The sequence below is a fragment of the Felis catus genome, chromosome X (assembly GCF_018350175.1).
Source record: "Felis catus isolate Fca126 chromosome X, F.catus_Fca126_mat1.0, whole genome shotgun sequence".
Taxonomy (NCBI): domain Eukaryota; kingdom Metazoa; phylum Chordata; class Mammalia; order Carnivora; family Felidae; genus Felis; species Felis catus.
In genome coordinates, this window is record NC_058386.1 from 88,387,378 (window position 1) to 88,414,460 (window position 27,083).

At 34.9% G+C, this 27,083-nt stretch overlaps 1 protein-coding gene across 7 annotated transcripts in view; it reads left to right on the forward strand.

Moving 5' to 3' along the window:
- COL4A5 (collagen type IV alpha 5 chain) overlaps positions 1-27,083 on the forward strand; it is a 237,559-nt gene that overhangs the window by 150,253 nt on the left and 60,223 nt on the right. For all 7 annotated transcript variants that reach the window (XM_023249437.2, XM_023249436.2, XM_023249434.2 and 4 more), the window contains 9 exons: positions 3,478-3,570; positions 5,181-5,251; positions 5,550-5,741; positions 6,444-6,612; positions 9,066-9,158; positions 9,251-9,355; positions 10,413-10,510; positions 11,744-11,894; positions 23,623-23,736. In XM_023249437.2, the coding sequence (XP_023105205.2) occupies positions 3,478-3,570; positions 5,181-5,251; positions 5,550-5,741; positions 6,444-6,612; positions 9,066-9,158; positions 9,251-9,355; positions 10,413-10,510; positions 11,744-11,894; positions 23,623-23,736 (1,086 nt within the window). The remainder of the gene's footprint in view (positions 1-3,477; positions 3,571-5,180; positions 5,252-5,549; positions 5,742-6,443; positions 6,613-9,065; positions 9,159-9,250; positions 9,356-10,412; positions 10,511-11,743; positions 11,895-23,622; positions 23,737-27,083) is intronic.

Below are 27,083 nucleotides of genomic sequence, written 5' to 3' on the forward strand. Positions count from 1 at the left end.
CTCTTCATTCTCATTTTAGTGTTCTGACCTTGCTTCCTCTTTCATTGACCAATTGAAGCAGTAAGAGAATTCTCACAGATTACTACTACCACATTTACCCACCACATTACTTGCATCTGTGCACGTATATTCTGCCTTCCTGCCTATTAATTACTGTTACTGCTCCTATCTAAAGCCAGTTCTTCTATTTGTACAATAGATTCCATTCCCTCTTGTTTTCGCAAGGATTTCATTCTAGAAATTCCTGCCTCTCCCACATCATCAGTTTTTCCCTTTTACTGGATCATTCTCAGCAGCACACAAATACACCTTTCTTTTCACTTATCTAAAAAATAACTTATCATAATCCTACTTCCCCTGCCAGATACTGCTCTATTCCTCTGCTCCCATTTGCAACAAAACTCCTTCAGAATTTTCTATTCGCTCTCTGTGGATGCTTTTCTCTCATTTTCTTTTAAGCATACTTCAGTCAAGATTTTGCTCCCCTAATCCACTACTCCATAGATGCTGTTTTTGTCAAAGTCACCAGCAGTCTGTACCCTGTTAATCCAGATGTCAAATCTCAGTCTTTTTTCCCCACCATTTTTAAATACTCTCCTCACTTGGTTTTCAGTATATTACATGTCCTGAGTTTCTTCATTCTTCATACCTTCTTGGAATATTAATAATATATATTAGATGTAGAGACAGAGATAGAAATATATATATATATATATATATATATATATATATATATATCTTTCTGTAAATGTATCTATATAATCTCCCATATAACTACCATCTAAGTCAAAAGATAGGGGTGCCTGGGTGGCTCGGTCGATTAAGCGTCCAACTTCGGCTCAGGTCATGATCTCACGGTCCGTGAGTTCAAGCCCCGCATCAGGCTCTGTGCTGACAGCTCAGAGCCTGGAGCCTGTTGCAGATTCTGTGTCTCCTTCTCTCTCTGACCCTCCCCCATTCATGCTCTGTCTCTTGCTGTCTCAAAAATAAATAAACATTAAAAAAAATTTTTTTTAAATCAAAATATAGAACTTTTCCAGGACTCTTGTGCCCCCTAGTCAACACTCCCAAAGGTAACCACTCTTTTATCCTATATCACACATCAGTTTGCCTAATCTTGAACTTTGTATAAATGGAATCATATAGCATGGGCTCTTTTGTGTCTGGTTCTTTTGCTCAATATTCTATCTGTAGGATATACCTATATTTTTGTTTGTAGCAATACTTTTTACTGCTCTTTGGTATTGATTGTATGAAAATATCTAAATATTTATTCTACTGTTAATGGACATTTGGTCTAGGGCTATCAGGAATAAAGCTGCTATGACCATTCTTATACATATATTTTGTAGGACATAAGCATCCACTTCTGTTGTGTATATACCTGGGAATGGAATTGCTGGGTTTTTGGGTAGGTGCAGGGTTTTTTTCCCCATAGATGTCACCAAACCATTTTTCCAGAGTGGTTTTAGTTTCAGGTTCCCTGATGACTTACTGATGCTGAGCCTCTTTTCTTATAGTTTGTATATTCTTTCTATAAAACGCCTGTCTTTTTCCTATTTTTAATTGGGTTGTTGAATGTATGTATCACAACTATCTTCCCCATGTTGTGACTTGCTTTTTTACTCGTTTTTTTTTTAGTAGAAGTTATTAAAAAAAAAGAAATCCAATCATTAGTATCCTCTTTTTTGGTTAGTGTTGTTTATGTTCTGTTTTAGAAATCTTTGCTTATCCCAAGAACCTGATGATATTTGGTCTAGGGCTATCAGGAATAAAGCTGCTATGAACATTCTTATACATATATTTTGTAGGACATAAGCATCCACTTCTGTTGTGTGTTTTTTTCCTAGAAGCTTTATCATTTTGACTTTTACATTTTGATCTTCGATCTGTCTTCAAGTAATTTTTGTGTATAGTTTGAAGCTGGCATCAGAGTTTATTTTTCCCCATGTAGATATCCAGTTGATTCAGTACTGTAATACAAAAGGCCATCATTTCTCCACTCAAATGCATTAGCACTTGTGTTATAAATTTTATGACACTATACGTATGAGTCTGTTTGTGACCTCTCTATTTGGTTCACTGTTCTATTTGTTTCTCTTTGCACCACTGCTAGCTTAAATTATTGTAGCTTTATGGTAAGTCTTGGCTTACTTTGCATTTCCATATGTATTTTAAATTTATCTACCCAACTTTTAATTTTGGAATGCCCTCAGTATTTTAGTCCTATTTCCTCTTCTGTATTTGAACTCAGTCTCATGATTTTAAATACCACCTATTTGCCAGTGGCTTTCAGATTTGTCTCCTGTCCAGATATAAGTCTTTTCCTCTAAATTAGTACATGCAACTGTTTATTCAACATTTTGAACCAGATATCTTGATCAAGTTAAAGTCCTCATCTCTGCTACCTCCTCCCCCATAATTTTAGCACTCACATCTTCCGTTTTTTAAATTCAGGCCACACTTTTTGCTTGGGCTAAAAACCTTGGAGTCATCTCTGATTCTCTTCTTTTTTGTATTCCATATATGTTTCATGAGAAAATCAAATTGGCTCTACTTTCAGATATACCCAGAATCTAGCCAATTCTCATCATCTTCATTGCTATCACTCTAGGATGAGCTGTCATGTCTCCTAGATTATTGCAGCAGTAGCCACTTAAATAGTTGCCCTATTTTCATCACTGCACTTTGTTTCTATTCTTAATATAGCAGCCAGAGACAGACATCATTTTAAAACTTGAGTCATACCATCTTGCTTTTCTGTTTAAATTTTTCTACTAGACTTTTATTTCACTCACAGTAAAAACCAGTCTTTATGGGGGCCTATGTGACATTTTATAATATCCACTCATTATAATCTGTAAATTGTCTGACCTGCTTCCCCTTCTTCGCTGTACTCCAGCATTCTGGTCTTCTGAGTATTTCTTTTACATGCCAAACATGGCTATTCTTTCTCCCTGGAGTGCTCTGCATTCATTAGGCACATGCCAGATCCTTTAAGCTTTTTATTATATATCATCTTCTTGTTTGACCACCCAATTAAAATTGCAACCTTCCACCCATCCCTACCATGTCCAATCGCATTTACCCAGGTGTATTTTTTTCTATAAACATAACATGTTTTGATATATATGTATATGTGTTAATAATTTATTACCTTCATTGTTTATTATCCCTTTCTACTGGTAGAATGTGAGCACCATGAAGGCATGAATTTTTGTCTGTTTTTTTGTTTGTTTGTTTTGCCTGTTTTGTTCTGTTTTGTTTACCAGTATATCACAGACACCTAGAACGTATTCAGCAAATAATAGGCACTTAGCAAATATTTACCAAATGAATTGATTCTAGATATAAGCTTCTCTAAACTACACTGTTGGGTAGCAATGTTGTCCCTTGGTACAAACTTCTTTAGAACCTATCAAAGAAGGTAGATGTATCCCTTTGAGTAAAATTTGTTTTTCATTATGCTTCCTCTAGGTGACAAAGGTGATACCTGCTTCAACTGTATTGGAACTGGTATTTCAGGGCCTCCAGGTCAACCTGGTCTGCCAGGTCTTCCAGGTCCTCCAGGTAAACATTCTGCCTCAGGACAACCTTTTAAAAATATTACTTGGCTAGATTTTAGTGAGCTCATAGTTTTATAATGATGCCAGTTTCTCAATTGATAGCAACTCACTCATATCCACAAATAATTGAATATGAAATGCCTCTATCTGCTGTGAAGTAGATTATTCTCTTGTTTCTAATATCTGAAGCCACCAATATCTTTTATTAAAGCATTTTGACAATATTATTCCAAGAAAAATATCTTCCCTGTTTTCCATATGGTGAGGAAAATAGCTCATACAGAGTCAGACTTCTCTCTTCCAAAAAGCTGGGGAAAAAGTTCATAATGCCTGGCCCCTGAGTATAGTTTCCAGTGGCATAGCTTCTAGTCTTCACGGATGGATCACATGTTGTCATTAAGGGATGGGGCTTCTGCGGTAGTTTGGCAACCAACTGCCAATATTCCTCTTTCTATATATAACTCTTCCTTCCCTGTTTCCAATCAAAATTATATTTGATATCCATCAGACCAACAACTCTCATTCAACTGTCTCTTGGGATATCCCAATACTATACTTTCTTGAAATTACACTTTATGTTTGTGTAAGGGCTGAGAGTAGATGCCAGATCTCTTACCTTTCTGTCTAGTATGTCTGCCAAAGAAAACAATTTATTTAGCACTTGGAAATAGATTTTGAGCAGGTCTTATAGCTGCCACTGGAAGTTAATAATCTAGGCTTGTACCTCTAGTCTAGTGTTTTTCAAACTTGGGAGGACATCAGAATCACCTGGAGGGCTTGTTAAAACCAGATTGCTGGGTCCCACACCCAAAGTTTCTGATTCAGTGGATCTGGGGTGGTGGACCAAGAATTAGCATTTCTAAACAGTACCTAAGGGATCCTGATACAGCTGATCTAGAGACCCATTTGGGGAACACTGCTTTAGTAGTATTTCCTCTAGTCTTTGAGCACCAAATGTTTCTCTTAATCCAAATTTTATGTAATGATGAACCAAATGAAGGACTCAAAAGGAACTGGGGAAATGGTTTACATCAGAACAAAGAAAGATATGCAGACTGTGTCCTTATCTCTTTCTCCCCTTAGCAATAAGATGGTTACAGGATGGTTACTCCTGTAACCAATTAGCAATTGGTAGCTGTGAGCTCTGAGAAGCTTTGTAGTTGGAAATACCTAAGGATACAATATCGTATGTAACATGAAAAATTAGATTCACGTAAAAGAAAGGATGATTTGCTCATTTTTAATATTTATTTATTTTTGAGAGAGAAAGAGAGAGAGCGTGCATACAAATGGGGGAGGGGCAGAGAGGGAGACAGAGAATCCGAAGCAGGCTTCACCCTGTCACCGCAAAGCCAGATATGGGGCTCAAACCCACAAACCATGAGATATGACCTGAGCCGAAGTCAGAAGCTCAACTGACTGAGCCACCCAGGTGCCCCCGATTTGCCCATTTTAAGAGGATAGCATAGGAAAATTAAACTGTGACTTGTTAAATGCAATTGAATGGGGTTCTTATTTTAAAATTTGATTTGCTGATTTTTATATGAGCTTTTTCAGGGGGATCAGGGTCAAATTTCACATTATTGTGTGTGTGTGTGTGTGTGTGTGTATTAGGATCTCTTGGTTTCCCTGGACAGAAGGGAGAAAAAGGACATGCTGGTCCAACCGGTCCCAAAGGATTAACAGTAAGTTTTGAGTATATCATGGCACAACAACAAAAAAAGTGGAAGAAATCCAGTTACACTTTGTTTTTCACTTTTGGATGTATATAATAAAAGACATTTAGTGTTTCTATTAATTTGTGTTGTTTTTTATTCCTTGAGTCTCCCTGACTCACATGCCTCACTTTGTTCATAGCTGTGTATACACTAAATGTTACTGGGTGGGTTGGTGTGATGAACTGGAGACAGAAAAGTGTTAGAAAAAAAGAAACTGATTTTTTTCTCTTCTTCTTTTCTCCTTCTTTCTTTTTTCTTCCCTTAGGGCATACCGGGAGTTCCAGGTCCTCCAGGCTTTCCTGGATCTAAAGGTGAACCTGGTGACATCCTCACTTTTCCAGGAATGAAGGGTGACAAAGGAGAGTTGGGTTCCCCTGGAGCCCCCGGGCTTCCTGGTTTACCCGGTACCCCTGGACAGGATGGACTACCAGGGCTTCCTGGCCCCAAAGGAGAACCTGTGAGTTGGTTTGATAGTCTTAGTTCTGTGATGCCAAAATGTTATTTAGGGTTGTTTCCTAGGATGGTCCTGGTGCTAAGATGAACACCCAGTTAGTGCTTAAAAGAGTGTGACTATATATAGTAATGGTACATTGTTATTGACTATGTAGTGTTTCTTTACCACTCTTTTCTCTCAATTGTTTTATAAATTCCTTCTTCTTAATCCATTACTATATTGAGTAATATTGGCTACAAATAGGTGGGCAGGAGGTTAGGATGCCTATGGGTCAATGGGAGGTTCCCCTTCTCTTATACTACAAATCTTTGTCTAGGTTTATTTGGATCTGAGAACAGAAGTCGAATTTGGTTTTATATATAGTAAGCTTAGAGATTACTGTGAGTAGATGGCCATGTGTTAGCTACACTATAAACTTCTTGACTTATTACTAGACTGTAAGCTTTATGAAGGCAAAGATTTTTGTCTATTTTTGTTCTTTGCTGTATCACCAGCCCCTGATACATAGTATGGGTTAAAAAAAATATATTTGTTGAAGGAATTAATGAGTAAGTGGAATGATCATACATACCATCCCATAATAACACACACTTGTACAGCTTTTAAGAACTATTTATGGCTGTATCATTTCTCCAGTTGTATTCAGTAATACCAACATACCAACCTATATCTGTATGTTTCTTTATTAAATTTTTCCCTTTTCAGGGTGGAATTGCTTTTAAGGGTGAAAGAGGCCCCCCTGGGAATCCAGGCTTGCCAGGTCTCCCAGGGAATAGGGGGCCTATGGGCCCTGTGGGTTTTGGCCCTCCAGGCCCAGTAGGTGAAAAAGGCATACAAGGTGTGGCAGGAAATCCAGGCCAGCCAGGAATACCAGGTGAGTTTACTATCGTTGTTTCATTTTTAATTTGGTGCTTAAAAGCAGAAATGTATTGGGGTGCCTGGGTGGCTCAGTCAATTAAGCATCCAACTTTAGCTCAGGTCCTCCTCTCTCAGTTTGTGGGTTTGAGCTCTGTGTCAGCCTCTGTGCTGACAGCTAAGAGCCCGGAGCCTGCTTCAGATTCTGTGTATCCCTCTCTCTCTCTGCCCCTCCCCTGCTCATGCTCTGTCTCTCTCTGTCACTCAAAATAAATAAACATTTAAAAAAATTTTTAAAGCAGAAATGTATTATCTTTTGGCCACTCTTGGCTTCCTTTCATGAGAGATGTATTTCCCTGGCCATTTATATTTGGGTTTTTCAGAGCTCCTTAGCAAGGGAGCACATTGTGTGTGTGTTTTCTAAAGAGGAGGAGGTTTCCTCTTTAAATTTCCTCTGACAGTCTTCATTGTTATTGTTGTTGTTTGTTGTTTTTAAATACATGGTACATAAAGTTTAACAAATAATTATAATGGAATTACATGTGTACCTACCACACATGTCAAAAAACAGAACATTGTCATCATCCTAGAAATGTCCATCCTTCTCTCTCTGTCCTTTCCTGATCATAATCCCCTTGCATTTCTCCTAAGGTAACCAGCGTCCTGACTTTTGCACAGTTTTCTTCCATTTGCCCCCTAGTTTTATCACCTAGATATGGATCCCTAAACAAAGTACTTTAATTATGCTTCTTTTTGAACTTCTTAATAATGGAATCCTAGGGTAAGTATTCTTTATATTAACTTTGTGTATAGCTGTAAAACATTAATTTTCATTGCTGTATAGTATCCCATTGTGTGTGTGTGTGTGTGTGTGTGTGTGTGTGTGTGTGTGACAGTTGATTTATCCATTCTGTTGTTGATGAACATTTGGATTATTTATACTTCTGGCCTACAATGAATAATGCTTCTGTGTACATCCTTGTGTGTGTGTGTGTGTGTGTGTGTGTGTGTGTGTGTATACATACATATATGTATATTCATTCTGGTAAACATGTGCATGTACTTCTCTGAGGCTAGAGTCAGTAAACTACAGCACATGGTTCAAATCTGGCCCATTGCTTGTCATTAATGAGACTTTTATTTGAGCACATATGCACACATTCACTATTATCTGTGGTTGCTTTTGTATTACTACCATAGACTCAACATTTTGCAGAGTTAAGTAGTTGCTACTGAGATCGTATGGCCCACTAGCTGGCCCTTACCAGAAAAATTTTGCCAATCCCTGGGTTAGGGTATTTCTTTAAGATGAGCAATCTCAAGGCATAGACTAAATCCGTCTTCAGCTCTACTAGATAATTCTAAACTATGTCCAAAGCAATTGTACCAATTTCACCAGCAGTATTGGAGATTTCTTACTCTTCTGCATTCTCATAAATATGTTCTATTGTTAGACTTTTTGCATTTTTTCAGTCTACTGAGTTTGATATATCTCGTGACAGTTTCATTTTACATTTCTCTGTTTACATTAAAGTTTAGGACCTTTTCATATGCTTATTGACTGTTTCAATATCCATTTGTGAAATTCCTATTCAAGTATTTTTTTTTTTTACCATTTTTTTCTACTGGATTGTTTCTCTTTCTTACTGATTTAGCTTTTTTTTGATTTTTTTTTTTAATTTTGAGAGACAAAGAGCACGAGCTGGAGTGGGGGCGGTAGAGAGGTAGACACAGAATCTGTAGCAGGCTCCAGGCTGTGAGCTGTCAGCACAGAGCCCGACATGGGGCTCGAACTCACAAGCCGTGAGATCAGGACCTGAACCAAAGTTGGACACTTAACCAATTGAGCCACCCAGGTGCCCCTAGGGTTTTTCAAATATATGTATTCTGTGTATTAGTTGTTTGTTATCTGTTCTGCAAAATTTTTGCTCTCTGTGGCTTGCCATTTTCACTCTCTGTATGGTGTCCTATATCAACAGAAGTCAATTTGAATGTAGTCAGATGTATCAATTTTTTCTCTCATGGTTAGTGCTTTTTATGTCATGTTGTAGAAATCCATCGTTGTCCTGAGACTATTTCAAGTCATTATTTTAATTAATGAGAAGTAAGTGTATTTGGACTTTGCACACATAAAACTTTAATGTACCATTAATTAGTCAAAAAGCATATTTCTTGTTTACTGCAGTTCAAATTTGTTAGGATCTTTCAACCTACATTTAAAAATATTTTTATAGATGCTGTCTTCAATCCTGGAAACTCTTAAAGCTGTCATCTACTTTTTCTTTTAGAAATTTTATACTTGTGTTTGGTATATTCCTTGAATATATGATATGTGGTTATTTTTCTTGTGGGTTTTTGTTACTGTGCATTTTAAAAAGATTATAAATACTTCTCTTTTTTTTGTTTTTAATGAAAGGAGACCTTTAGTCAAGTGAACACTTCTCATTCACATTGATTCCCTCTTGTTCTTAGGTCCTAAAGGTGATCCAGGTCAGACCATAACCCAACCCGGGAAGCCTGGTCTGCCTGGTAACCCAGGAAGAGATGGTGAAGTAGGTCTTCCAGGTATGTGAGGAATTTATTTGGTCATGTCTTTAACACTTACTGGCTTCTTTCTCTGAAAGTATCCCTTGCAAAAAACTGCTATTTCTCCATAGGTGACCCTGGACTTCCCGGCCAGCCAGGCTTGCCAGGAATACCCGGTAGCAAAGGAGAACCAGGTATCCCTGGAATTGGGCTTCCTGGACCACCTGGTCCCAAAGGTATGTAGGACTGGGCAGCAGGCAGGCTATTTTAACTGGTCAGTATTACATTATTCTTTGATATAATTTCCTCAACAAGTAAAATATATTAATTGTACCTCTTTTCTATGTACCATAAGTAATGTAAATGAAAAGTCACAGCAGGTATGCACTATAATTTTATTGTCTTTATCTAAAACAGTATAGACAAGAAAATATCTAAATCATATATATACAAAAATTATATATAAGCTTTAAAAATTACAGAATTATTGTCTTTTATGTTCACCATTGTATTTTCAGGGCTAGAAAAGTTCCTGGCACATAGTAAGCACTCAGTAGATAATTGGTTGAATGAATGGGCTGTATTAAGCGGAAAACATATTTATTACACATATGTATCCAAGTAATGTTTTATCCTAATCATGTTGTCTTGATTTACTGAAATTTTTTAGGGCTGTTGTTTCAGTTCTGCTTTATTCCTCACAGAATTTATTTTCATGAATGACAAGCATGCACATTGGTCTGAGAACGGTCTTTAAACATGTCCTTACTCCTTTCTCTGTCCCAAAAATAAATAAATGTTGAAAAAAAATATTTAAACATGTCCTTACTCATTTATTCTAAGTGACTTTGAAAGAGATTTGGCTTTATGTGTATATATGTGTGTAATATTTGTAATTGTTTTTAGCTCATTTCCAGAATTATATGGTAGGCCTTTTAGCATACTATATCCAAATATAAGCAGAATAAAAGTTTTTCTGGTAGTCATTCTTTACGTTTAGTTCTATCTCATTAGTAATACCTGTCATTTTACTTTAGAAGAATGTATCTTCCACACAAATTAGCTCTGTATGAAAATGGTAGGACCATAAGGTGATTGAGAAGGAATATCAGATATTTGTAAGGCTTGATTCTGAGTAGTCATCTAAAATGTCATTGTAGTTTTAACATCTCAATGTAGTCACTAAGCATGATTAGACAGGGTAAAAGCATGGGTTTGGGAGTTTGGATATCTTTCTTAAAGTGTCTTCTCTTTGGAGATTAAAAAATTAAAAAATTACTCATCATTTCACAGGTTTTCCTGGAATTCCAGGACCTCCAGGAGCACCTGGGACACCTGGCAGAATTGGTCTAGAAGGCCCTTCTGGGCCACCAGGCTTTCCAGGACCAAAGGTCTGGGACATTTAATTTATTCTTTCCCCTTTTCCTATTTCTCCTGTTAGCCTTAGCTCTCTATTTGGATATAGACATTATTATCCCAAGTCTTCACTATATAAATAAAGTTAGCTGATTATATTTTAATTTAAAAATATTTAACCCAAAACATTCTTTAATAGTCCAGGAGGTAATATTTAAAGCAAACAAAAAGTTTCTGTTTTAGAGTGACAGGTTATTTGATGAGATGAGATTAGATGAGAGAATACAATCATCAGCTCCCTCTGTACTTCTCTATAGTATGACCATACCATTTCATCTCTATCCATGCCTATGTGATGATTGGTTGAATATCATGTCAGGAACTTCCCATACTGTTTCCCAGTCCCAATTCCATCCCACAGACATAATGCAAGCCATTGCTATTAGCGTAGTAATATAATAATAATAATAATAATAACAATAACAACAACTGTTTGAGTTATTTTCCATTCTTTTTATTATTATTTCTCAGCTAATCTAAAATTTTCCTTAGTCAGCCTTCAGCAAACTACTATGGTATATAATTACCCTGACTGTTCCTGAATTTTCTTTTATTTAATTAATTTAAACTTTTTGTGTTTTCATCATTACTATTTTTTCCATGGGAGGAACAATTGACCATAACCCCAGCTCTAATGAGAAACCTCTTCTCTATTATTTAATTGTTCTTATTTTATTACGTACCTCTCAAATGAACACAAAAGTAAAAAGAGTGATACAATGAACATTCATATATCCACTTTTCATTTTCCAAATTATCAGGATTTTATCATATTTACTTCATCTATTCTTTTTTTTGACAAAGTATTTTAACTCATATCTCAAAATCATGTTGTTTCACCTATAAATACTTCAGTATTCATCTCTAAGTAAATGGACATTTCAAAAAAACCCACAATGTCATCATCATACTTAGTCAAATTTAAAATAATTATCTAATAGTCTGTAATCCCATTTCTTCACTTGAGTTCTTTAATCTCATTCTCTCTTTATCTTTCTTGTCCTCAAACCAAATCATTTTATTTCTCATCCTTCTAGATGGTCTCTCCAATACACCAATTATTTTTCATTTAATTGTCCTACTCCCTCCCCCCCATAGGGAAAAATGGTATTACCTTGTATTTTCTGCTTTAAATTCTCCATAGTAAACAATAAACACCAAGAAAATCATGGGAGTTTTTGTTGTGTTTTCTCATGTGTGTGCTTAAGGGAGAACCAGGACTTGGGCTACCTGGGCCACCTGGGCCCCCAGGACTACCAGGTTTCAAAGGAACACTTGGTCCAAAAGGGGATCGTGGTTTCCCAGGACCTCCAGGTCCTCCAGGGCGTGCTGGCTTGGATGGGCTTCCTGGACCAAAAGGTATAGAAGTTATTATTACTTTTCAATTTGTGTTTAACTTTTATGAAATTGAAACTTTTGGGAAAGTTTATGGGTGATAAATCCAATTAGCTGAAAGCCTATGCTACCACTCTGTCACTGCTCTTTTTCATCTACCATTGGTGTTTTGGCGTTTTATTTCATTGAATAGGTGATACAATCATATATGTATAAAAGTGGCACTGAGAAGTCTTCCTTTTACCCCATCTCCATCCACTCTGTTTTACCCATCCCATATGTAGCCATTTTGAGTTATTTATCCTTCTAGTGTTCCTTCATACAAATACAAGCCAGTAAGAATATATATTTTTCTACCTTTCTCAAAAGGTAGACCTTTTGACTTTTTGCACATTACTTATTTTACTTAATTTTATATCCTAGAGATCGCTTCATGTCATTGCATCGAGATCTTGATTTTTAAGAAATAGCCATCTAGTATTGAATTGCTTGGATATACCACAATTTATTCTACCAGTTGCTAGTCACTAGATTGGGTTTTTGGCAATCTTTTCTTATTAGAAATAATATCACAGTGAATTGTCTTGCATACATGTTATTTAATTATATGTGTACAGGTGTAATAGTAGAAGAGACTAATGAAAATAGATTTTCCGAATTAAAGGCTAAATGCATCTCTAGATATTGTCAGATTCTTCTCCATGTGCACCGTATCAGCAGTGTATGAGTGTAGTTGTTTCTCCACAGCCTTGGTAAGTGAGTATATTGACAAACTCTTTAATTTTTGCAAATTTGATAGAAGTAGTTATCAGTATAGTTTTCTAAATGTTTTATTGTGAAAATTTTCAAACACACAGGAAATTAAAACAACGGTTCAGTGAAAACTCCTATATCCACCATCAAGATTCTACAATTAGCATTTTATCTCTGCCAACATTTTATGTTTTTAAAATTTCATATAAACAGCAAAGTAGGAAAAAATTTTTAGTGACTACTATATATGCATTATTGATATTCTATCATCAACATTTTACTATACATGATTTGTCACATATTAATCCATCCCTTTATCCATTAACTTATTTTTTTATTGCATTTCAAAGTAAATTCTACAATTTAGGGAGTGCGCTTCTCCCTAAATAGTTTAGCATGTGTATTATAATTACAATTCTATGGTTGCTAATCTTTTTGACATACAATTCACATTAAATGAGATGCACATATCTTAAGGAGATATTTGCTGGATTTTGACAAATGCATATACCTGAGTAACCAAACCCTTATCAAAATATAATCCCAGAAATTTCCCTTTTGCCCCTTTCCTCACTCCCTACACCAGTATCCACAGTGACAACTATACTGTAATGGTTTTTCTTCATTGTAAATTAATTCTACCTGTTGTAGAACTCCATATGGAATAGCACAGTGGGTATCTTCTTTGTAAAGCTTCTTTCACTCTGAATATTGTTTTTGAGATCTATTTATGTTGTGTTTGGTGAGAGTTTTTATTTTTATTTTTTTATTATGAAGCATTTAATTGTACAAATATACCAAAGTTTGTTTATCCATTCTGTGTTGATGGACACCTGGACTGTGTCAAGTTTTTGACTATTATGAGTGCATCTGTTAAGAACGTTCTTTTATAAGTCTTTTTTGTGGATTTGTGCTTTAATTTTTCTTTGGGAGAATACCTAAGAGTAGAATTGTTGGGTCATAAAGTAGGTATATGTTAGTTGTATGAGAAGCTACTAGACCTTTTTCCAAAACAATTGTACCATTTTAAACTCACATCAATATGGTATGAAAGTTTTAATTTTTCCACATTCTATCCAACATTTAGTGTTATCAGTCTTTTTAATTTTGAGTTTTGGTAGGTGTGTTGGTAACATATTTTGGTTTTAGTTTTCATCTCCCTGATGACTAATGAGGTTGAGCTCTTTTACATGTACTGGTGGATTATTTACACATTCAGGTATTTTCCCCATTTTAAAATATGGGTTGTTTCTATTTATATGTTAAATTGGAAGTGATCTTTATATATTCTGCATACTGCTCCTTTGTTCAATATATGTTTATGAGTATTTTATCCTGATCTGGTTTGCCTATCCATTTTTATAAGTGTATTTTAATGAATAAAAGTTTTAGTTTTATTGATGTTTCATTTATCTATTTTTATATAATTATTATTTTCTGTGTTTTGTCTAAGAAACCTTTCCTTTCCCAAAGTTTCAAAGATATTCTGTTTTATTTTATAAATTTTATAATTTTAGCTTTTATGTTTAAGACTATCATTCATTCCAGATAATTTTATTCAACATCATTTGATCAAAATATCTCCCTTCCCGTTGGATTACTTTGATATCTGTGTCAAAAATCAGATGGCTATATATGTGTAGGTCTGTTTTGTGCTGTTAATTCTACTTATCTATTTTACTATCCTTAAGTCATTACCAACTGTTTCGATTACAGTAGCTTTATAATAGACTTGATGTCAGGTAATGTAATCCTCCAATTTGTTCTTTTTAAAAAATTTCTTTGAATATACTAGATCCTTTGCCTTTACTCTCAGGGTAGTTTAAATTTGTATGTCCATTATTATGAATAAAATTGAACATCTTTTCATATGCTTAAGGGTCATACATACTTTTCCTGTGAACTGCTCATGTACTTTGCTTATTTCTCCATTGATTTCCTCTACCCACTTGATTCTGATTCCCCTAATTATATACAGAAATAGAATTAGCCTACATGGTTTGGCAATTGCTTTTTCCTTACTGGTTTGCAAGGAATGGGGCTCTCCTGGTCAATATTTTGGCCTCCAGAGAATAATCTGGGCAACTCTATACTCCCAAAACATGTTGGATTACTTACCATTAAAGCAATATGACAGCACAGCCCAATGTATCCAGCCTATATTCTACCAGAAAAAGCCCCAAACTAGCCCAATACTAATTCTTCTCAGATAAAGCTCTTTTAAAAATACCTATCTGTGTTCAAGTAAACAGTTCTGGCCACCTGTAAGCTGTAACACTCAAAGTTACACATAGTGTTCCCCACCAATTATCTACCCTAGCTGAGACATGTGATTCCAAAAATTGCAGATAGAGACATTCCAAATGATAAGCTATGTGGCAGTCTCCATATGGGATTTACTCACTCATGATACTTTTGTTTATTAAAATATCCTTGAGACGGGTTAGGAAGAAATGGGTTGAAGACTATTTTAAGCATCAGTGTCTTAACAGGCATTTATTTTCCTAATCTTTGAAAGTAAATATAGGATCCCCATATCCTAATAAGAATCATTCTGAAATATTAAAACTCCAGTACAGTTCCTATGTTGCTAGAAGAAAAAGAAGTTGGGATTTTCTGCCATATAATTCTTTCATTCCTCAAACATTATGTTCTTATTCTGTGCCAGATACTATTTGAGTCACTAGCAACACAAAAGCATATAGTCTCCTCTGTGACTACTATAAGAAAATCTACATGGTATCACTGTGATAGTGCTTATTTTATCTGGAACCTTTATGAATATGTATTGCTAATGTTTTGGGTCAGTAAACCACTGTCAGAATTCAATAAGCAAATCATAATAAAAGTTCACCTATCAGACACACTTATACCAGTAGTTGGGTATTAGAACCTAGCAATCTCTTTTAATAGGAGATTTGCACTTTCAAAGCAAAATGGTAACCAATAATAAATTAATTAGGCTAATACCCATCAGGAAAGAACTATATGAGGATGAAAATGTGCTTAAGACTCAACATTAGAAAAAGAAAGACTCAGCATTAGAATCATCTTAAAAAGGTAAAAAAAGATGACTGGAAACATTCAGTTTGCCTCATATGTTACTTTTGTTCAGGGCTTCATCCAAGATGCCTTGGGAGGCTTCATAAGGGAGGTGACACTTGAGCTGTATCCTTAGGAAAGGATGTTCCAGGTAGCAAGAATAACATCCAAAAGTATTGTAACAAATAGAACGGTATAGAAATGGAAATATTGAAATAAATAAAAATAAAATGTAATTTGCAAAAAATATATATCATATCTAGAAATTGATAAAATAAAGTATGCCTAATGTATTTGTGAAAGAAATTAAAACTATCATTAACAAACTTGAAAAAAGGTAAAATTAACTGGTTGATAAATCATATGTGTGCATGGGAAGGCTCAGTGATGTCAACTTTTTCCAAATTTGTCTAAATATAATGCATTTTCAATGAGAATTCAAATAGGACTTTTTTGGAAGCATTTGACATAACTGATTCTGAAACTTAACATTTACCAAACATTTACTAAAATATATTACAATATAATTATAATTATACCATTGTGAACCAGTGCTGGAACAGACCAGTAGACCAATATGATAGAAAGAGTTAAGAAACATGTATATACGGAACACATATATACACACATACTTATGTATATATAACAACTTGATATATCACAAAAATGTCCTCAGTCAGTAGGGAAAGAATAGATTCTTTAAAGTTGGTATTGAGCAAGTGGTCTCAACTAAATAAATTTCTGATACACAGTATGTTAAAAAAAGAATGAAATAATAATTATGAAAAGTACAATTTTCAAAGGATGAGAAATGTGCAAGACAGAAAAAGATTTCTGTGGCACCTTAAGATCATACAATTTTGGCAGCTCTTGTTAATAAAGAGAATACAAAATTACAAATAGAAAATTGGAATACTGTAATGCCCAACATCAGGTGGTCTTCAGTCCAGCTAGGCTTGTCATACTCATTCAACTACCATAGACCATACTTTGCATCAGCTTCATGTAGAAGAATACAAGGATAGGATGTACAGTGTTCTAAGCAGAGCAGTGTTAGGAGTTTCCCTTGAGCATAACTCCTCAACATTAACATTTATAGAACATTCCACCCCACAAGAGCAGGAAACACATTCTTTTAAAGTGCACATAGTGGGCACCAGGGTGGCTCAGTTGGTTAAACGTCTTACTCTGGTTGTGGCTCAGGTCATGATCTCAATGGTTCGTGGGTTTGAGCCCCATGTTGGGCTTCATGCTGACAGTGCAGAGCCTGCTTAGGATTATCTCTCTCCTCTCTCTGCCCCTCTTCTGCTCGCATGCTCTTTCTCTTTCTCTCTCTCTCTCTCAAATTAAATAGATAAATTAAAAGAAATAAAGTGCACCTGGAAAATTCATCATGATCAATGATAATCTAGGCCTTAAAACAAACTTTGGAAAATTGAAAATAGTGAAATCATGTAGTATAGTCTTTTACCATACTGTGTTTAACAAGAAATCAGTAATAGAAAGCTATCTGGGAAAATCTTGACATATTTGGAAAATAACCAAAACTCTTTTAAATACCTCATAAATCAAAAGGGAAATCACTGTGAAAACTAGAAAGTATTTTAATTTAATAAAAATGAAAATAAAACATATCAAATTCAGAGGATTCAGGTAAAGAAGTAATTAAAAGAAAATTTATGTGTGAAAAACTTTTATTAGATAAAAAGAACAACTTTTCGCCTTAAGAAATTAGACAAGGAAAGTAAAATAAAAAGACAATCAGAAGATAGAGCAAAATAACAGTAAGAGCAGATATCAGTGAAATTGAACACTGAAAAACAATAGAAAAATTCTGTGATACCAAATAACTTTCTTTGAAAAGATTAATAAAATGGATATACCTCTAGCCAGGCCAGCCAAGAAAAGAAAAAAGAAGAGACACGTGTTACCAGTATTAGTAATGAAAGAGGGGGCATCATTGTAGACCCTACAGACATTAAAAGAATAACAGGGGCATATGACAGACAACTGTATGCTCATAAATTTGACAGCTTAGATGAGAAGGTTTAGTTTCTTAAAAGATACAAACTACTGAAGCTCACTGAAGAAGAAATGGATAATACAATATTTATTAAAGAAATTTAGTTTGTAATTAAAATCCTACCAACAAACTACAGATCCAGATGGCATCGTTGGTAAATTCAAACAAACATTTAAAGAAACAGTAACACTAGTTCCACACAATCTCTCTCCAAAAATAGAAGTGGATAGATTGTTTCCCAACAATTGTATGAGGCCAGCATTACCCTGAAATCAAAAACCATCAAAGACATCATAAGAAAAGAAAGTTGTAGACCAATATCCCTCTGGAACATATATATATAAAGTCTCAGGAAAATATTAACAGATCTAATCCAACAATATATAAAAAAGATTATATTCTACAACCAAGTAAGATTTATCCTCAGAATACAAGGCTGATTAGAAAATCAGTGTAATTTGGGGTGCCTGGGTGCTCATTCAGTGAAGCGTCTGACTTAGCTCAGGTCATGATCTCACAGTTCGTGAGTTCAAGCCCCACGTCGGGCTCTGTGCTGATAGCTCAGAGCCTGGAGTCTGCTTTGGATCTGTGTCTCCCTCTCTCTCTGCCCCTCCTCTGCTTGCACTCTGTCTCTCATTCAAAAATAAGTAAACATTAAAAAATCAGTGTAATTTGCTTCATCAACAGTCTAAAGAAAAAACACAATATTATCATCTTAATAGATGCTGAAAATTATTTGGCAGAATTCAACATTCATTCTGCAAAGGTTGCTCTCACAAAATTAGGAATAAAAGAGAGCTTCCTTAGCATGATAAAGAACATTTACAAGAAACTTGATCCATTATATTTAGTGGTGAAAGACGGATTTTACCTGAAGATATGGAACAGCATGAAGATGTCCTTTCATACCACTCTTTTTCATTATCATACTGTAAGTCCTATAAAGCAATGAAATGCTATCAGGCAAGAAATACAAATAATATGGTGACAGATGATAGCTACACTTGTGGTGAACATAGCATAATATATATACTTGTTGAATCATTGTGTTGTACACCTGAAACTAGTGTAACGTGTGTCAACTATGCTCAGGTAAAAAAAAAATCTCATCATTTGAAAGACCTAAATGTGAGACAAGAAACCATCAAAATCCTAGAGGAGAACACAAGCAGCAACCTCTTTGACCTAAGCTGGACCAAATTTTTATTAGACATGTCGCCAAAGGCAAGGGAAACAAAAGCAAACATGAACTATTGGGACTTCATCAAGATAAAAAGCTTCTGCACCGTGAAGGAAACAATCAACAAAACTAGAAAGCAGCCTATGGAACGGGAGAAGGTATTAACAAATGACATATCTGATATCTGATAAAAAGTTAGTACCCCAAATCTATAAAGAACTAGAAAACTCAACACCCAAAAACAAACAACCCAGTTAAGAAATGGGCAGAAGGCACAAATAGACACATTTCCATAGAAGACATCCAGCTGACTAACAGACACATTAAAAGATGCTCAACATCACTCATCATCAGGGAAATACAATCAAAACAAAGATGAGATACCACCTCACACCATCAGAATGACTAATATTAACAACACAAGAAACAGCAGGTGTTGGTGAGGATGTGGAGAAAGGGAAACCTTCTTGCACTGCTGGTGGAAATACAAATTGGTGCAGCCACTTTGGAGAACAGTGTGGAGTTTACTCAGAAAACTAAAAATAGAACTGTCCTATCATCCAGCAATTGCACTAATAGGTATTTACCCAAAGGATATAAAAATACAGATTCAAATGGGTACATGTACCCCAATATTTATTGCAGCATTATCAATAATAGCCAAACTATGGAGAGAGCCCAAATGTCCATTGACTGATGAATGGATAAAGAAGATGTTGTGTGTACACACACACACACACACATGCACGCACACACACAGTGGAATATTTCTCAATCATCAAAAGGAATGAAGTCTTGCCATTTGCAGTGACATGGATGAGACTAGAATGTATTATGCTAAACGAAATAAGTCAAAGACAAATACCATATGATTTCACACATACCTGGAATTTAAGAAACAAAACAGATGAACGTATGAAAAGGAGGGGGAGCAGAGAAGAGAGGGAAACACACAAGATCCTCTTAATGATAGAGAGCAAACTGATGGTTGATGGAGAGAGGTGGGTGGGAAATGGTCTAGATGTGTAATGAGTACTAAGGAGGGCACTTGTTATGATGAACCACTAAATTCTACTCCTGAAACTAATATTGCAATGTATTTTAACTAAGAAAAATTAAATTAAAAAAACCTCATCACTAAATAACCCCCCAAAATAGAAATAAAAGACATACAGATTGGAAAGGCAGAAAAAAAAAACTTTCTTTATAGGTGACTTGATTTTCTATATAGAAAATCAAAAATCTACAAAAAAAAAACTCTTTGAACTAAGAATTGATGGGATACAAGGCAAATATACAAAAGTAAATTGTATTTCTACATGCTATTATGAGCAACTAGAAATGAAAGTTACACAGAACAGCATTATTTGAAATAGAATAAAATAACATGAAGTACTTAGGTATAGTTCTAAAAAATATGTGCAAGATCTGTATGTGGAAAACTAGAAAACACTTATGACAGAAGTCAAACTCCAAACAAATAGAAAGATCGTTTGTGTTTATGAATTGGAAGGCTCAATATTGTTAACATAACAGTTTTCTCCAAGTTTATTCATAGATTTAACATGTTTCCTAGCAAAATTCTGCAGTAGTTTCTTATTCAAAATTTTTTTTGGAAAGGGAAAGGACCTAGAATAGCCAAAATAATTTCACAAAGAAGTATAGAGTTGGAGGATTCATAGTATTTAATTTCCAAACTTAATGTAAAGCCACAGTGATTAAGATAGTGTGGTATATGTGAAATGAGAGACACATATAGATCAATGGAACGCTATAGGTAGTCCAAGAATAGACTTATAGAATTTGATTTTTGACAAATAGAAAAGGCAATTTCAATAGAAGAATAAGTTTTTTCAACAAATGGTGCTAAATCAATTGGTCATCCATGTGTAAAACAAAACAAAAAGATGAACCTCAACCCACGCTTCACACAGTATACAGAAATTAACTCAGAATGGATCATAGACTTAAGTATATAACCTAAAATGATAAAAAAAAAACTTTTGGAACAGAGGCAAACATTTTCTATAAAGGGCCCAATAATAAATATTTTAGTTTTTATGGGCCACCTATGTTTTTTGTCATATATTTTTTTTTCCTTTTTAACAACTTTAAATAATGTAGAAACCATTCTTAGCTCACAGGTAGTTCCAAATGAAACCTACAGGCCAAATTTAGCCCATGGGCAGTACTTTATTATCCTTTATTTTAGACGAAAGCATAGGAGAAACTCTTTATGATTGTAGGTTGAGCAGAGTTGTTAGATAAAATACCAAAAGAACAGTACATTTAAGAATTGATAAATTGGACTTAATTAAAACGAAATGTACTTTCATATCATATATCTGACAAAAAGGACTTTTAGCCAGAATATATAAAGAATTCTTCAAGGTCAGTAATTATGAAACAACCAAATTTGAATTTGGAAATACAGGCAAAAGATTTGAACAGGTACTTTACCGAAGAAGGCATCTGAATAGTAAGCATATCTAAAGATTCTCAATATAATCAGTCATCTAGGACATGCAAGTCAAAACTACAATGAGATACCATTTCTTATCCTGTCAGAATAGGCTTCAAAAAAGAAGGAAAACTGGCAATACCAAGTGCTGCCAAAAACGTGGGGTAACTAGAACTGATACATTACTAGTTAGAATTCAAAATGTTATAGCCACTTTGAAAAACAGTTTGGGAGAAGATATTTGCAAATGACATATCTGACAAAGGTTTAGTATCCAACATCTGTACAGAACTTAGCAAACTCAACACCCAAAAATGAATAATCCAATTAAAAATGGGCAAAAGATATGAATAGACATTTTTCCAAAGAAGACATACAGATGGTCAACAGACACATGAAAAGATATTCAACATCACTCATTATCAGGGAAATACAAATCAAAACCACAGTGAGATATCACCTCACACTTGTGAGAATGGCTAAAATCAACAACACAGGAAACAACAGGTGTTGGCAAGGATGTGGAAAAGGGGAACTCTTGCACTGTTTTTGGGAATGCAAACTGGTGCAGCCACTCTGGAAAACAGTATGGAGGTTCCTCAAAAAACTAAAAATAGAACTACCCTACAATCCAGCAATTGCACTACCAGATATTTACCCAAAGAATACAAAAATACTAATTAAAAGGGACACATGCGCCCCGATGTTTATGGCAACATTATCTACAATAGCCCAATTATGGAAACAACCAAAGTGTCCATCGACTGATGAATGAATAAAGAAAAGGTGGTACATATATAATGGAATATTACTAAGCCATAAAAAGGAATGAAACCTTGCCATTTGCAAAGACATAGATGGAGTTAGAGAGTATTATACTAAGCGAAATAAATCAAAGAAAAGCCAATACCATATGACTTCACTCATATGTGGAATTTAAGAAACAAAACAAATGAACATGGGTGGGGAAAAGGACAGGCAAACCAAGAAACAGACTCGTAATCATTGAGAACAAACTGATGGTTACCAGAGGGGAGGGGGCGTGTGGGAATGGGGGAAATAGGTGATGGAGATTAAGGAGTGCACTTTTGATGAACACTGGATGTTGTATGGAAGTGATGAATCACTAAATCCTATACCTGAAACTAATACTACACTGTATGTTAACCAACTGGAATTTAAAGAAAAACTTAAAAAAAGAAAAATATTTTGACAATTTCTTATAAACATACCCTTACCGCATGACCCAGCAATCCCACCCCTAGTTATTTATCCAAGAAAAAATGTGACACTTCACACAAAAATCTCTAGGCCAGTGTTCATAGCAGCTTTGTTCATAATTGCCAAGAATTGGAAATAGCCCAGTTTCCTTCAGCTGGTGAATAGATGAACGAGTTGTGGCATGTTTGTATAATGGAATACTATTCATCAATAAAAGGTAACAAACTACTGATTTGTACAGCAACTTGGATGCATCATGCATTATGTTAAGGGAGAGGAGACATAGTGAAAAGGCTACATACTATATGATTGCATTTATATGCTATACTGGAAAAGGAAAAACTATAAGACGTAAAACAGATCAAGCAGTTGCCAGGGAATTAGAGTGTAGAGAGGAGTTGACTACAACCAGGTACAGGAAGCCTTTTGGTTTGATGGCACTATATATGTATCTTATATATCTTGATGTTGGTGGTGATTATATGACAGTATACATTTGTCAAAACCCATCAGAGTACATTAGAGAGTTTTAGTATATGTAAAAAATTTTTTAAACTAAGAGAGACAGAAGATAGAGGGACAGTGAAGTTTCTATGGTCAAAGTATTTTACTGATGATGGGACAGGCTTTAGCTTGTTTATGGGGACAGGGCCCAAGTTAACAAATAAGAAGATGTTAAAGGTTACCTACCTTAAAAAAGCAACTTGAAAATGTGTTTTATACTTATAGATACTTACCCAAACTTATAGATACTTATAGATGAGTTGCAGGCAAAAGAAATGTGTGGTTTGTAATCTTATGTATTATTTTGAGAAGTTGATTTTAAGTATTGAAGTTGAGTGCTCAGCATAGGTTAAATTATAAGTCTGTAACTTTTAATGCATTTCCTGTTATCTTCTGTGAGTACTTTTCTTGCTCTATGTGCGTACTTTTCTTGCTCTATGATTGGTTAGCTTTTCAAGATCCCTGCTTACTATGATGTGCCTTTTCACATGGGTGTTGTGGTTCCTAATGACTAGTGACTCAGCTATTGTTGTGTTTTTAATATTTAAACTATATTTATTTCTTAAAGGTGATATTGGGCCAAATGGACAACCTGGGCCAATGGGACCTCCTGGGCTTCCAGGGATAGGTGTTCAGGGACCACCAGGGCCACCAGGGATTCCTGGACCAGTAGGCCAACCTGGTAAGATTGGAGTAAATAAATGTGCATTTTGTAGCACTCATTATTAGAGGTTGGTTAGCTCATCAGTAAAGTACAAGCTATGTAACAGTTTTCCAGAAAACAGATTTTAGTAACATGTCTATTTGTATAATATTATAAAACTGAAAAAGCATAGATCACAGCATAAGAGCTACTTTAATCCCATATTTTCCCTACCTGTTCATTTAAAAATGATCTATTGACAATAATACAGTTTAACATTGCAGTATGTTGCCACAGCATACAGTCATTAAGCTAGTGGCAGTCTTGGAATCACAGAGCTAAGAACGTCTAGTGCTGATTATTTCAGATCTGAGTAGCTGTGCAGAATTAATAGACCTTTGTGGAATCTTTTAACATTTCTTTGCACATTTAACATTCTGTTAAAAATATATTTTAGGCATTCTCATTTCTTTTTCTTTTTTTAAATTAAACAAGTGCGTTGAATTTTTTCCCCCTTTGCCCCTAAATCAGCAGTTGCTTTGCAACTCATAAGCTCTCTAAACTTTTTTTAAATTGTTTTTTTTAAAGTTTTTTACTGTTTGTTTATTTTTGAGAGACAGAGCGCAAGTGGGGAAGGGAAAGAGAGAGGGAGACAGAATCTGAAGCACGCTCCAGTCTCCGAGCTGTCAGCATAGAGCCTGGCATGGGGCTCAAACTCACAAACCATGAGATCAGGACCTGAGCTGAAGTCTGACACTTAACCCACTGAGCCACCCAGGTGCCCCTAAACTTTTTTTATATACATAGGCAAAACAAGTTTTGTCAGCTGGTAACCTGATAAAGAATCATATTGTTCCTCTACGTTTGTGTGAGAGCTTACTTGAGTTTTGTGGATTCTGAGCCATCTGGTTATGCACAGTAAGGGCCACTCTTGAGCCAGTATGTTACTGTAAAGCAATGTAATAATTCCTGAAGTTAAAACAAACATGAAAAACTTAATCATTCCTTAACTTACATGAATATGTCAGATGATTTACATGAATATGTTCAGATGTACATACATTGATTTTTTTTTAATTTTTTTTCAAAGTTTTTTATTTATTTTTGGGACAGAGAGAGACAGAGCATGAACGGGGGAGGGGCAGAGAGAGAGAGGGAGACACAGAATCGGAAACAGGCTCCAGGCTCTGAGCCATCAGCCCAGAGCCCGACGTGGGGCTCGAACTCACGGACCGCGAGATCGTGACCTGGCTGAAGTCGGACGCTTAACCGACTGCGCCACCCAGGCGCCCCCATACATTGATTTTGAAACAGTAGAAATATATTTTCTGCCCTTAAATGACAATAGATATTTTGTTAATTATTATGTTAAAATCTAGAAACACCAATTAACAATATAAAAATCCTGGAAGTAAAGGTTATTTTAGCTTATTTCCTGTTTAAATATTTTATTTTATGGCACATTGTACCTTTTTTTTAATGGCCCCTAACATGTCACTACTACTGACTTAAAAATAAGAAAACTTACAGTGTTGCTTTGAACCAGGTTGTTCAAACCAGGTTGTTGTAGCTGCTTCAACACTTATGAAAAAACCATTCTGTTCAACTAACGCAGCAAAAGGATCTTGAGAAAAAACAATTTTTAGGTTTGGTCATTATAGTCTTGGCCTGCTGTTCCACAAAGATGGCTAAAATGAATTTATCATTTCTGTTGTGTTTTGTCATTTCTTTTATTTCCCAAAATTGCATGAGGTTTTGGAAGCATTCTGAATTCTTAAATCACAGCTAAACAAGAGTGGAAATACTACTGTTAATAACAAGCTGAACAAAATAAGAATACATCTATTTGTGGTTTATGCTTTCTCAAATTTAGCTAATACTCTAAATGTTTCATTCTTCCAATGTTCTCTGCTTTTTAACTTATGGATATATAGGTATATTAATTTATAAAGTCTAGATAGAACAGGCAGGGGAAAAGTAATGTTGCTGATTTAATCTCATCTCTTTCTTCTGTAAATATATGCTTTGCCATAGAAGTCAAGATCTTAACTAATATGGTTAAACAAATGAAGTTAATAGCAACTGTCATGAAAATGTGTTGAATGCACTCTTATTAATATAGATATGTTATCAAATCACAGATTTTTTTTTACTATAGGATAGACCACATTTTATATTTAATACTAGCCACATATACTCACTTTTTTTTTCAAACATATACTCACTTTTTATATAAATTTATTTATATCACCAAAGCAGAAAATTATCTTAGCCCGTTTCAAAAACATTGTAATTTCTGTTCATACATCTCAATGAAAGGGTGATCAGGAAGGCTGTTACTTATATTTTGATATACCTGACTTACACTGCATGGCTAAAATTCTAGCTACCAATGTTTTCTAATAAGCTTATTTAATATACTTGCTGTGTTTCATTTTGCAGTAGAAAACTTAATGCAAAATATTCTATATTGTCATCTGCCCAGTATAAAATGTTTGCATTATGCTTTTCAAGCATTTTTTACTCCAGCGTTCTGCTGTAATTTAATTAAACTTTACAATTTGTCATTCTCCTTTCCAAGGCAGGATACACAGTTTAATGCATGTTTATAAATTAAGGAACTGTTGAATTATCAATTCCTCATTTGACAGCAGGGAAATTAAAGAAAAAAAAAACGCCAAAGGATAACCAAAATGCTTTCATTCCATGCCCTACTCATCCAGGCAGAAATGGAAATTGTTGATTCTTATTATTTGATCTGGCTATTAGCTAGGAGATCGCTGCTTTAGTGAATATTTTAGAGGTCAGTTAGATATACTCAATTCCATGTTCACATATCATACCCTAACCTGAGCCAAATATATTATAATGCTTGCCTGGCCTCAGGAAAAAGTACATAACTGAATCAGTTCAACCTCATTGCTACTAATGTTAAACAAAGAAACAAGGAATTAGTCATGTCATTTCATAGATGAAGTTTCCTAACATATTTTCATCTATGAAGTTTTCTAACTTTTTTTCATCTATCAAACCCTTGGTTAGCATGTGTGTGTGTGTGTATGTGTGTGTGTGTGTGTGTGTGTGTGTGTGTGTAAAGTTCTCACAGATAATGTGTTTTTTAATTTTTCCCCTTTTTTCAGTAACTGGTTCCATTTAGCTGCCAATAAATTAAGAGCATCTGTATACCCCTCATGCACTTACCCCTTATAGATATAGCCATATAATTCCTATTATTATATAAGGATGAATTTATCATTTCTGTTGTGTTTTGTCATTTAAAAGAAATGTCATTTAAGAAATTTCATAATCTTAATTCTTGATCTTACTAGGATGCCTATTTCTGACAATATTCATGAAAAAGATCTATGCTATGAAAAGTATAGCAT